The sequence below is a fragment of the Rhipicephalus microplus genome, chromosome 3 (genome assembly GCF_043290135.1).
Source record: "Rhipicephalus microplus isolate Deutch F79 chromosome 3, USDA_Rmic, whole genome shotgun sequence".
In the NCBI taxonomy this organism is placed as follows: domain Eukaryota; kingdom Metazoa; phylum Arthropoda; class Arachnida; order Ixodida; family Ixodidae; genus Rhipicephalus; species Rhipicephalus microplus.
The window spans coordinates 135,645,280-135,659,469 of NC_134702.1; the positions used below are offsets into that span (position 1 = coordinate 135,645,280).

The 14,190-nt window shown below is 47.9% G+C and overlaps 1 protein-coding gene across 1 annotated transcript in view; it reads right to left on the reverse strand.

Annotated features, from left to right (window-relative positions):
- The window catches only part of LOC119171420 (techylectin-5A), a 91,960-nt gene extending 78,497 nt beyond the window's left edge, over positions 1–13,463 (reverse strand). Inside the window, exon 1 of the mRNA XM_075890287.1 lies at positions 13,333–13,463. Within this exon, the coding sequence (XP_075746402.1) occupies positions 13,333–13,344 (12 nt within the window). The 5' untranslated portion in view covers positions 13,345–13,463. The remainder of the gene's footprint in view (positions 1–13,332) is intronic.
- Positions 13,464–14,190: the final 727 nt, after the last annotated feature.

A 14,190-nucleotide genomic window follows, 5' to 3' on the forward strand; every position in this document is an offset into this window, starting at 1 on the left:
GTAATAATGTGTGGTACTACGGTACATGACCATGAGTTGCCAGAACATGGAATTACAATGACTTCGTAGTTTAAAGGGTCACCCACTACAAAAAGCATACACGCTACTGCATTCTCAAGGCCACGGAGTGTGTGCACAGCAAGTTCAAAAAGATTTCATACACTAAGTGTTTAAAGTATGGACTAGGAACAGATTATCGCTATAGCGTTCAACTTTTAAAAGCGAAGGTTGAGAGTTTTTCAAGGTTTTTTCTCCTTGGGGTAACTGTTACAATTTCGGTCTACGTCTTTCAGTAATCAGAGTAGTTACGCCCATAAAGTGCGGTTGTCAGGCACCACGACTACTTTGACATGGTAAGGGTAGCTCACAGCTTGACGTATCATTGGCGGTACTGTTTAAGTTGGAGCTGAGGCATCAATTTCATCCCGAAGGAATGCGGGATGCATTGCGAAGATAGGCATATGATCTGTAGTGCTAGCCGGATGATTAGAGTAACGATTTACTACAGCTTGCAGAGTCAGAGACTTTTTATTTGTTACGTGACATCTGTGTTGCTTTTTCGTGCTTGATTGTGAGGGAGTTTGAAGCACTGATTGCACTAGTATACTTGGCTGGCATGCAAAATACATGGGTTATAGAGGGGTGAGTTTTTTCTGAAAATTGGTTTCCAGCAGCAGTTTTTCCGACTAAAAACACCGTACAATGCCTTCAACGCTTTTTACTCGACACGGCCGAGCAACTTTACGTTATCGCGCTATGGTTTGGAAAGTTTGGCTCGGTATAGAGTGTGAATGTCATGTGGCGCATGTCTTCTACGTTGGCAAGTAGCATGCGAGAATGCGCAATGCGTTACTGGCGGAAGCGCTTTCATGCGGTACGTGAAGGGGCAGTGATGGTACTGCGTGCGAAGCATTTTTAGCACAATGAATAAGTCGGTCAGTGCTTTATTCAAGATCCTTGACATGGGAGTACGTAACGAAGACAGTGACTTGGTATGACAAGGACAAGCGTATACTACCATCTGGAAGTTTTTTCGGAAACCAGAGATATATGCATGCTGATACATTGAAGGGGGAAGGAAGAAAAACATTTTAGCAGGCAGAAAGGCTAACCAGGCACATGCCTGGCTACATTTGGTTGGGGAAAGGAAAAAGAGAGTGTTAGTTTACCACCGGAAAACGTTGGTGGGAAACGCTATGTTGCGCAGCAGACGCGCCAAGAAGCGAGTGCAGGGCGGAGGGCACGTGGGCACGCTATAAAGAAAAAAAAAACAAAGCGCTCAACCATGGCAACGCGGGTGTCCGTCACGTCTTTGACGCAATATATTGGTGCCGAAAACCCGGGAGAAGGCCGACATCTTCAGCACCGAGACGTTTTCAGTATGGACAAACTACGCAGACATCGCGGCATCAATGCGGTGCCAGAACTCGACTTCTGTCTGAGGCCACCAAGGTCATCCTGTGAGACACATCACCGTCTACCGCCAACTTGCACGAAATCGTTGACGGGCTCCGTGACAAAGATTCAGCTCTCGCCGAACTGGATAAACAGATTACCGACGTCCTCGCCGGGGAAGAGTTTGGTGTAGAAGTTGAGGGTGCTCTTGACTGAAAGCCATGAAAGACATCAGCAGGCTTCGATCTGTATTGAACGCCCGAGCAACGGTTGGCTCTACTGTCCTGAGGGCCAACCAGTCGAGGATTGTGGGTGCGAGCGACGGATCGAGCCACTTCATGGAAGCTTCCCTCTCTGACACTACCGGCCAAACCCTCATCGATCACAGCAGGCCACGCGTACCAAGCTAGCGAGTCGCGCTGCCGAAGCTTCAAGTGCCCGTCTTCAACGGCGGAGCTGTGAGTGGGCAGAAGTTTTGGGTACGAGGTGACCTTGAAGTACTTGAAGACGAACTTATCGGGTGATGCGAAGAGGGCCATTGAAGAAATACGCATTACAGAAGTGAACAAGCACATCGCCATCAAGGTTTTCACCGAAAGATTTGGTCGAAACAATGTCCTCGTAGACGACCACAATGATAACCTTCTAGCTATTGAGCCAACTGAAAGATAATTGTACGTATCAAGGCTGCGGGACCTGTACGAGCAGATAGACTTTCAGACCAGCTGTTTGAAGAGCCTTGGTGGGCTGTCTTCCGAATACGCAGTAATTTTGCAATGGGCTCTGATGCACGCATTGCCAGAGGAGCTGGCGATTCAGTACGGAGGGCACATGAAAACTGAAACAGAGGTGGCGGACTCTGTAGTCCAGTCGAGAGATCAGCAAGTAAACGCAATCCTGAAGTTCCTTCATGTTGAAGTCGAAAGCAAAGTGGAGAGTCGCGCTTCACGCGAGAAACACTTGAAGTCCTACCTCGAGACCCATCAGACATCTGGCGCTTGGACGCCATCGGTATCACTGACGCAAAAGGTCACGTCAGCAAGCACCAAGCACTCATCCACTTTCGTACCACGGTACGCAAGAGTGGAGGATGCTACGAGGCGCCGCTGATTATCAAGACACTAGGTCTGACGTCGTGTATGCACCGAAGCGTGTCTGAAACATGGCCCAAGCATCAGCTTCAGCGGCTTGAGCATCACCCAGATGTTCTGCAGGAATACTTTGCCACCATCGTTGAGTGCTTTAAAAAAGGGCATGCGCAGAGCGTAGCACCGTTAGCACTTCTTGGACACACCGTCTACCACGTGCCTCATCATGCAGTAATCCAACGAGAGCCCATAACTGCCAAGGTCCATGTCGTATTGAACGCCTCGTCGCATGAATACAAAGCACCTGGTTTGAATAGCATGCTCAATAATGGCATCAAGTCGGCCTCTCAACTCATGCAGTGTCTCTTGCAGTTTAGGAGCAGCAAATTTGCTCTTACTTCAGAAATACTAACAGAATCACTGCAGATATGCATCCGTTCTTGCTGTCATCAATCCTGCAGCACCACCTCGAAACATGGAAGATGAAATGCGTGGACACCGCCACCAATCTGCAGTGGTCATCCCACGTTGACGACTTAGTCATACTGCGTCTTCCGAAAAGGAGGCGCTGAAGATTTACAGGGAAGCGAATGGCATTGTTGCTAACGCTGGAATGAAATTGCGAAAGTGGTGCTAAAACTCCCACTTTCTTTGCGCCCAGTTCTTGAAGGACGGCCTCTCACTTGAGAATGTTAACGATCAGAGCTCCAAGTCGAAGGTGCTTGGTCTACTTTGGGATCGTTCATCCGATCCCATCACCATCACTTCACAAGCCGTATTCACATTTATTGCAACCCAACCATCGACAAAGCGAACCATTTTGCAAGCCTTCGCCAGACTCTTCGACCCGCTAGGCTTCGTCGCTTCATTTGACGTGACAGCACGAATCCCGTCCCATGGACTATGGCGAGAAGACATCGACTGGGACGAGCCTCTTCCACTTGAGCAGGGCGCGGGTTCGAATTCCGGCTGCGGCGGCTGCATTTCCGATGAAGGCGGAAATGTTGTAGGCTCGTGTGCTCAGATTTGGGTGCAGGTTAAAGAACCCCAGGTGGTCTAAATTTCCGGAGCCCTCCACTATGGCGTCTCTCATAATATTATTATGGTTTTGGGACGTTAAACCACACATATAAATCAATCAATCAATCAATCAATCAATCAATCAATCAATCAATCAATCAATCAATCAATCTTTCACTTGACATTGAGGAAATATGAAAGAAGCGGGTTCTAGAACGGCATGTTCTGTCTACCATTCGCGTTACACGCTGTCTCGCAGTTATATCGCAGGAGCATGGACGCGCTACGGTACACTAGTTCGCTGACGCCAGCCCTCGTGCGTATGGAGTCGCCATGTTTGTGCACCGACCACCCGAAGACGACCGTTTTGAAGTGCGACTGCTCATGAGCAAGTCTCGCTTTGCAACACTCAACCGCTTTTAGAGCTTCTTCCGTGCCCTTTAGCGGTGAGGTTATGGCATGAAACCAAGGAAATGCCCAAGTTCTCATTCTGGATCAACTCATTCTGGACGGATTCCATGATTGCACTACATTGGGTCTCTGGCGATGCTCACCAATTTGAGACCTTCGTTAGAAACCGTGTGCAAGAGATTCAGACCTTTAGTCGAGGCTACACTTGGTGGAACTGCGCATGCGCAGACAATCCAGCAGACTTATTGACGCACGGAATATCCGCAGCGGTTCCAATACAAGAGACAAAATTGTGGAATGGACCTCCTTGGTTAGCCGAACCAGAAGGCATCTGGCCTCTGAATTCTCACCTTGCACTGACGATGCAGGACCTCAACAGCGAACTGGTGGCCGTGTGCCCAACTGCAGTCTCAGCTCAGGCCATACACCCACCGACACTACTACGGGACCTACAGAAATACAGCTTTTTCTCCAGGCTCCTCTGAGTAACCACCTGGATTTCTAGGTTCATTTGCTTCGCCCCCAGAAACCAGCCATCCATCTCTGAGCCGCTGATGTTCCTTGAAATGAATAACGAAGTACAAAACTGACTCAGATTTCTCCAGAAAATTGCCTTCCCAGCAGAAGTCGCCACACGTCGCGCGGGCGAGACTTTTCAATCAGGTTAAAGTGTTCTGACACTAAGGCCGGATATTGACCAGGATGAGTTCCTCAGAGTTGCAGGCCGCTTACAAGAACTTGATGGGCCAGAGGAACCTAAACACTCAATCCTATAGCAAAGGACTACGTGTTTACGAGGTTCCTGATATCCGTGACGCATGTCTGTCTTCTACAAGCCAGCGTTCATGTTACGCTGCTGGATCTTCGATCAAGATTTTGGATTTTAAAGGAAACGAACCGTTAAGAAGGTGCTTCAGTCGTGCTCGCCGTGCCATCGCCGACGTTTGCATCCAGCGTTGGTCCCAATTGCTCCATTACCAAAAGACCGCATAACGGAGGCGTCACCGTTCGACATCGTGGGAGTAGACGTTCGCGGCTTACTGTACTACCACTCTACTCAACAGTCGGTGAAACTTTCTATTCACGTTTTCCCCTTTGCGTTGACACGGGCGGCGCACTTAGAATGAACCTCAGACATGACAGCCCACTCATTTTGTTCTGACTTTCATCAATTTACGTCTAGGAAGGGCGTCCCACCTACCGTTTATTCGGATAACGCCAAAACTTTCCGCAGCTGTTCAAAGCAACTGCAATTCCTGCTCAGCGAGACCATTGAAAAACACGCAAGTACCCACCGAATCTACTGGAAGTTCATCGCTGAACAAGCCCCGTGGTGGGGAGGTTTCTGGGAGCGAGTCATACGGACAGTTAAGAATGCGCTCAAGAACTGCCTTGGACGAAGCAGCCTCCGTTATGGAGAGCTGCTGACTGTGCTGGTGGAGATGAAAGCGATCAACTGCCGCCCTCTGACACAAGTCTGCGAGGACGCCGAGGATGCAGAGACACTGACGCCATCGCATTTCTTAACAGGCAAGCGTGCTGTGGGATTACCAGCAAGCACGAAGGGCAGTTTGCCTAGTTCCACTACACATGAATTGCGAAATAGGATGAGTTACAGAGACCAGATTTTGCACCAGTTGTGGACACGGTAGAAGGAAGAATATTGTCACGACCCCGTGACATCTGGTGGAGGTACTGGGTATTGATCCCCGTACCTCTAGCATGCCAAGCGAGAGGTACGGGCTATGTTCCTCCCCACTTTCGCAAGTGTGGTGCGCAAGAGAAGGCCGCTGCTCTTCTTGAAACCCGCATGTAGATGCCAGACGAAAACGTGGCGCTATTCAGTGAAGATATGATTAAACTTTTCCGCCACGCTGACTCTGACATGTCCGAGGATACAAGAAAAGTACTACTGGCCACGTCTTACCACCAACGTCACTCGTTATGTGAGGACATGCCGGGACTGTCAGCGACGCGAGACACCGCTGACAAGGCCAGCGGGACTTCTGCAGCCAATTGAACCACCTTGCCGACCTTTCGAGCAGATTGGTATGGACCTATTGAGGCCGTTCCCGACGTCGTCTTTCGGAAACAAGTGGATCGTAATAGGTACTGACTACCTCACCCGCTACGCCGAGACAAAATCCCTTCCCAAAGGTAGTGAATCCGAGGTAGCTAAGTTCTTTGTAGAAAATATCGTCTTACGTCACGGCGCCCCGGAGGTCCTTATCACCGACAGAGGAACTGCATTTACTGCCGACTTAACTGGTACAGCATGTCTTGTGTTCGACATGCTGGCAATGTACGTCGATGTCGAACACAAGACGTGGGACGCCATTCTTCCGTACGTGACCTTCGCATACAACACGGTGGTTCAGGAGACGACGCAGATATCTCCATACAAATTGGTCTATGGAAGGAGCCCGGCAACGACGCTCGATGCCATGTTACCCAACGTCACCGACGAAGAAAACCTCGATGTGAGTGGGTACCTTCAACGCGCCGAAGAAGCCCGACAACTCGCGCGTCTCCGTATCAAGAATCAACAGACGACTGACAGCCGCCATTACAATCTTCGACGACGCTTCGTGGAATACCAGCCCGGTGAACGTGTTTGGGTATGCACGCCGATACGCCGACGTGGACTAAGTGAAAAGCTTCTGCGACGGCACTTCGGGCCGTACAGGGTGGTTCAACGTCTCGGCCCACTTGATTACAAGGTTGTCCCCGACGGCATCACGAACTCTCAAGAACGCCGATCGCGACCTGAAGTCGTCAATGTCGCGTCCCTCAAGCCGTTTCATGCGCGTTAACAAACTGAAACAGTGCTTTTTGTATTGTAATTTATTCATTGTACTTCCTTGCATTATTGCTGTACCTTCATCTTTAGTTAAAGCATCGGGGCGATGCCTTTTTCAGAGAGAGGCAATGCCACGTTCCATTTCTCAAGTTTTGTCATCGCCCTAAAACACAACACAATTCTCAGCGCAAAACGCGCTTGCATTTTTCGAGAAGCTTCCGGACTTTAGTAGATCATTTGGATAAGATCACGCCCACTCTGCGAACTGTACAGATTATTCTGGAATCTACGCCACCACCAGCGATAACGCTAGACCTTTCGATGGCAAGAGTATAAATGCCGACGCACTTCGCCGCTTGTCAGTAGTTGATCAACGGCCGACGCTCCGTTCGCCGCTATCAGTTCAAGACTGCTTCTGTAATTGGACTTTCCGTTTACCGGGCACAGGTTCGGCAAAATAAACAGTTGAATTCCATCACAAAGTCTCCTGTCTTCGGCCACGTCTCGACCCCGTGACAATATTTACTTCTCCTGCGCTCCACCCAGCACTGTAAGCCGTAGTCTTCACACCAACTGCACGTCAGTCACTTGGCGGTGTTTAGAAACGAAAACGTGCCAGCACTGCAGTGGAAGCTCGGCATTGTAGGCGAGGCGTTTCCAGGCAGGGACGGCCTCGAGAGGTATTACAAGATTGCATTCCCAAACGACCAACAAGTTTGCCACTTTGCTGAATGGTTTTACCTTTTGGAGGCAAGCGATCATGCTGCGGCCCTGGGAGGATGTTAAGTTTACCGCAGGAAAACGTGGGCGGAAAACGCTACGCTGCGCACCAGATGTGCGAAGAAGCGAGCGCAGGGAGGGGGGAACTTGAGCACGCATTAAAAAAATAAGAACGAAAAGTTCATTAAGGGCAACATGGGCGTTGTCTCGTCTCTCTCGTAACAGTAAGCATAAAGATGAAAGAGAGGAAATAGAGTAGGAAAACACGAACCAAAAAAAGTCAGTCAATGGGCTGGAGCATATGCAGCGGTGGCACTATACAAACGTTAGATCAACTAACTTTTTCATTCAGGCAAGCTGTGCAAATGTTTAAACTCGCCCCTATTTGTCAGATACTGGAATTATGCCTGCTACATTTTCACCTTACACGCTTTCGATTCTAAATATAAAACAATTTGTTCTTCGCATCAATGGGGCAAAGAGACGAATGTAACTGACTGTGCTGCTGCAGAATTCTCTCCTATTTTTAGCCGAGCACTTTGCTGAGCCCTCACATAGTTACACCGATGCCTCTACTACTTAGGAGACCTCCACTGATAGGGTTCATATCCCTTCTACAAAATAAACGCTATCTTATCCTACTGACTGCAGCGGACGTCATCCTCGACGGCAGCAGAACTTCATGGCATCAAACGAGCTGTCCTCTACATCTTGCGCCAAAAGCCGGACCGATGAGTAATTTTCACCGACTCCAAGGGAGCACTACAGATAATGTTCAGCGTCCTAAAAAATAAATTCTCACCCCACTTCATTCGACATAGCATACTTGCATCACTGGCTATTACCACAGGTGACTATAGCATATATCAGTGGATACCAGCTCACTGTGGCATTCAAGCCAACGAAAAAGCATATGAAGCATGACGAAAAAGTCTTCGACAAGAAAATCACAGATGAACTTATTTCACCAAATCAAATGCTTCTTGATGACTTAAGACTTCCGTTTGACAAAGTAAGAGACGCTGGAACCTTTCGACACATCATTTTATAATATGCCTTCGTTCACTCAAAAGTCCCCTAGCTCAGAACAAGACTCTCATTCAGAATTCTTCGATATCTGTAAACGCTCTACTATTGTTCTTGTTTAACCAGTGATTATGTAATTAGCTTACGGTACCGCTGAGGTCTGTCATCGAAACTGTGGAACATATCTTCTTTCACTGTAGAACATATGCATAATCAGCATGTGCTTTATGAGTACTGCATGCATTCGATAACCGAGAGAACGCTCTCTCTTGACTGTGCATTGGAACGTTTAGCCTGCCCCACGCTATAGAGACATGCTATAAAACTTTTGCTCACGTACTTGAACACCAACGATTAGCTAGACCAACTCTAGCTGTGACTTGTAACCACGGCAAAACCATTAACGAGTGTCCTTATTCAATGGTCAAATATGTACGTGGTATTTTATTTATTTTTTTCATTCAACTTCACATCTTAACATCTTGCTTTTTTTCTTTCTTCTTCTGCCTATCCGTATTTTTAATCACCCATCCTCTTCCACAGGCAGAGTAGCAGGTCAGCGATTTAATGGTGCTGGCTAAATTTTTTGCTTTTCAACAGAAGAGTATCTCTCTCGCTCTCTTTATACACCGGAGTTAAATGCATTCACATAGGCACGCAGTCCTCACAAAGCGCAAAAGGGCGACTGACTTTTTGAGCGAATGAAAGACGAGGACAATGCTCGAGCAGCATCTGCACAAAAAGTGGCTGATCATCCTATTGTCGCAACGCGTCAGAAAGTTTTTGTCTCTCAGAGAGAAGTCAAGGGCAATGGCATAGCAGATGATCGATGTCTTGTTTGGTGCTGCAGACGTCACATTCCGCACCGTTGGTCAGTTCGATGAGGGTTCTATGTGCTTTTATGAAGGCAACTCCCAACCAAAGCATAGAAAAAGCGGATCTTCACGTCGACGATGTCTGGTTGGAGGTTGAAGTTACAGTTGACGGTTTGTTTGACGGAGTCAAGTCTCATGCTTGTGGTGTTTCGCTCCAGCAAACACAGACTATATGCCAGGCGACGAAGTTGCCTCAAGCGTCTGTCTTTTATAGAGAGATCGGAAGGGTGTGCTCTTCTTGATGGGATGTGCGAGCCGCGTCGTCTGTGGAACCATTGTCACTTATTATGCAATCACTAGGCAGCCACTGAAAATTGACCTCGTCGCCTGTATCTGTGACGTGGTGAAGAAGCTTGACAAGCTCGCACATTACCTTTTCGTGGCAACCTCGTCAAAGAACTGAGTGCATCATCTGTGGGCTGGTTTTGAGTCGGAAAGCACAACCTATTTACTCGATCACTGGGATGTGATATCCTATGGGGCATCACACAGTTCTGCCACAGTAAATTCTGCTACCGTAGACGTAGTGATATGTGACAGCTTGATTCACAGGGCTATTCATCTAAATGTTATCACCACCACACCGTCAGAGCTAGACGCTGTGGTTGAACAATTGTGGTATATGTGTGCGTGGTTACTGTACATTTCTAGCGAGAGGAGCATGGTCAATCGTTTTAGGGCTGATGAAGGTAAATTTGATTTCTTCTGCATTCTTAGAATAGTAAGACGTTCTTATTGAAGGTATCCACCGGCTTCTCCACAGGCGTATAACCTGACGTGAGCAATGTACAATATGCACACACAATTGTAACAAACTTTGCACAGGGCCTCACAGTAGCGAGGCTCACCAAATGGTGAGGAGGGTTCCTAGCTTAGTGCCCGAGGAAAGTACGCATCGTTTCCATTCTGATGTGAGTGACACATCGAGTAGTCCTGCGCAGTGCCGATGGTTTGAGCCGCCGTTGCATAGCGGGGTAAACCAAGACATATCCTAAAAGCGTAGGCTTGAATGTTTTATAATGCACGCAGGTTACTTTTGCACGTTTCATATATTACAGGTAGGCTGTACCACGTGAACCCAATGAAGAATACCTTGTACAGCTGTAACATAGACTCGACAGACACTCCCCAAATTTTTCCGGCAAGGAACCTGTACAAGCGACACATGGCAGTCAGTCGATTTTTCACGCAGTTAAGTGTGGGGTACAAGACAGTTTTCGGTCGTTTATGGCTTTCAAAAACCTCTGACTCCAGCTGGGTGACACCAATAGCCCGTTAATTGATATGCCATAAATAGAAATTGACTCTTTGGCGAACGTCATGAATACACACTTTCCTCTTGCGATCTTGAGCACTTGTTTACGTAGATAGTGTGTTGTCCCTGATGCTGCCTTTTGAAGTCAAGCACGAAGTTAAAGTCGAGTCACGCCTGACGGCCACACACAGATGTCATCAGCATCAGTGAAAGATAGCACGCCGCTCGGCTGCTCGCCATCTAGTTCGATGAGTACTTTGTTGAACAACGTCGGACTTAGCACACAACCTTCCTCGGCTCCTCGGATACCGTAATACTCGGGTGTCGGGTCATTTTCTGTCTGCACGTGAAATAATCCACTCTGTAAGGAGCTGCAAACCTACATTATGACCCTGCCACCAAGTCTCACTTCTTCTAATACACTGAGGATGGCTTCGTGGTTGACATTATATTAGCCGCTTTAATGTCAAAAAACAAAGCAGCAGATAACTGTTTTGAGGTCTCCTGGTGTTATACAAATATGTTGCAAAGTTAAATACATTGTCGAATTATGAGCGGCTTCATCGGAACCCGTTCATAACATCCGGTTATATTTCGTAGAACTCTATTTACGATTCCAGATGCGTTAATTCATTCTCTAACTAACTTTTTCACACAGCTTGCGAGGGCAACTAGGTGGTCTAGGAAACATGCAAAGGTGACTTGCCGGCATTGAGAAGTGGAATCAGGTGACTTGGCTTTCATTCCGGTGGAACCATGCCAGTTTGACAGTATTCGTTGTATAACACAGAGCACGGTAGGGGATGCCTTAAGGTCCAGGCACTGAAGGACGTCTACACAAGGCAAGCCCAGCGTTTAGTTATTCTATTGGAAACGGGGACAGGTTCGGGGATCACGTGTGAATAACGAACTACGGGCGTCCTCGTTTCTGTTGAATTTGCCCCACCGGCAATATTTCTGCGGAGAGATTCGGCGAAGTCACGCTCTTCGAAGCGTAAGGGCAACGGCCGCAACTGCCATAGGACAAGGACATGGCTTCGGACAAGGGCGTGCACTCAGATGCATCTGGTGCGTATGGCAGCAAAGTGTCGATTGTGTGCGACGGTTGACGTTCTTATAGAAGGAAGAATCGGTAAAAACCTGTAGTGACTTAGATAGCGGTGTGGTACGCGTAGGTTACAAACGGAAGTACCAGGTCTCAGTTCGTTTGGTCAGATGCAACATGTGTCGCGATTATGTCGCCAAGGGTCCAATTCAAGCGCTCAGTCAAGCCATTCGTCTCAGATTGGTAAGCGGTACTCAACCGGTGTACAAAATGGCACTGGTGAAGAAGTGTTTGAATTGCGTCGGACAGAAACACACTGCCCCGGTCACTGAGATATTTGCAAGGAGGGTAATGATGTAGCACAAAAGAATTGAGGATGAATGCTACGACATCCTAAGTGGTCGCTGTAGGAAGAGCAGCGGTTCGGCGTACCGTGTCAGGTGATCCACAGCAACAATAGCCCACCGGTTACCTGCCGTGGACAATGGAAGCGGTTCATAAAGGTCAATTACTACGCTGTCAAATAGGTGGTGGGTGCACGCAAGCGGCTGTAGTGGAGCTGCTCCTGGATGCGGTGGATGGATTCTTCAGCGACGACAGCTCTCATAAGGCACGATAATATGCAACTACAGTGAACGTACGGCCATATAAGTATGGGTGAAACTTGACAAGCACCCAAACGATGGTCAAGCACTCTCTTCCGGTAATACTGTAGTTTACCTCAGCGCTGGTGAGCGTTTTGTTGGCGTAGACAACGACACACTCAGTGGATCCAGGCTTGCATTGACCGAGAACTGCGCTGAGAGCGACACCAATGGCGGCTGTATGAATCTCTGTTGCAGCCGTGAGATTATAGTGTTGCAATATAGGCAGTGATGGCAGGAGACGGCGAAGTGTGGCGAATCCGTGATCACAGTTAGTAACCGTGTCAAGACGTCGTTGGCGCTGCTTGAAATTTGGGTCAAAAGGGCCAATATGGAGGCAAAGTTGTGCACAAACCGACAAAAGTAGGAGCATAATGCTATGAAGCTGCGTAACTGTTTTACTGTCGTCGGTTTGGGGAATTCAGCGACAGCCGGGTCGGGAAGAACGCCATCTTTTGGTACGACGTGACCAAAAACAGTGAGCTCCCGAGCAGCAAAGTGGCAATTCTTGAAATTCAGTGGGAGCTGAGCATTCTTGAGACACGTCAGAACACGTTTCAGGCGTACAAGGTGTGTTGAAAAATTTGGTGCAAAGGTGACGGTATCGTCGAGGTAGCATAGGCATATGTTCCAATTCAAACTCCGCAACCAAGTTCATCATGCGCTCGAATGTGGCTGGCGCATTGCAGAGGCCGAAGGGCATGAAATTCAACTCATATAGCCTATTCGGTGTCATGAAAGCCGTTTTTGGACGATCGGCCTATTTCAGCCTATTAGGGCGATAAATACAATATATTACGCACTACCGATATCTTGATGCAAGAAGGCAATTGCGAAATGAAGCAGCAACACTTAAACAGATTTAGAGAATAGGGGATGTGTCTTTGGAAGACTAACCCGTTACAAATAATGAAGCATGTTTCCATGGCGAGCTTTGGAGACGAGTAGGCTGCAAAATAGAACCACTGCACCCATGCAAACCGTTTTTTCATCAACCATCCATATATTTGTGGTTCTTGTGGCTTCCGGTAGTAAAAAATGTTATGAGGTTACCCTGAAGAACATTGAACTCCTCCGCTAACTGCCGTATGCGACTTTGAATGCTGTCGTACGAATCCCTTGTCTTCGGTGCAGAGAGCTCGGTCCTTGCCACACCAGCGATGAGGAGGTCAATAACGGCGGCAGCTGGCATAATGCGCTATCGCTTGTACCTGCAGAGAGGGGAGCACGCAAATTTTGAAATACAGCAGGGCTTAATAACGACAAATAAAATGCTCTCTGAAGTCTCACAGATGTTGCACTCCGGTACTGCACTGAATGTGGGCAGCCAGCTCGTGGCTAACCTTAGGAGGACTGGGGCGTCAAGGCCGAAATATTTAATATTGAAGAGCGGCCACGGCACTCATCTGTGCTGAAAATGTAGTTTTTTTCATGTTTTCCAGAATGTTTGCTTTCCGGTCGTGCTTTGTAAAAAATTATCACGTATAACTTGGCTGCAGAGGAAAGGACTAGGCCAAGCATTACCAGCGATGGTAGTTAATTGGCCAGTTTCTAACTTCTGTAAGGATCATGTGTTACGTCAAGCCAGCTGGTGATGAGAAAGTTTCACACTCACTGTCACGGCTGCCAACACCACTAGATTATGCTGCAAGGTTTAATATTACACAAGTCCGTCCCCAATGAAGTAAAGTGTGGGATTTGGTTATTAGGTATGTACACTAGGCTGGTCTGTGTTGTTCGTCTTGTTTTCTGAGTGCGTTGTCCATTTTTTTTGCACTGATCAGTTTCCCAATGAAATGGATGAGAAAAGTGCCCGCTGGAGTAGCTCAAGTACTCAAGCTCAAGCTGCAGGATGGTCCAGCTCATGGTCTGATAGCTCAGATTAGACCTTTGTGGTCATCTGTGCACAAG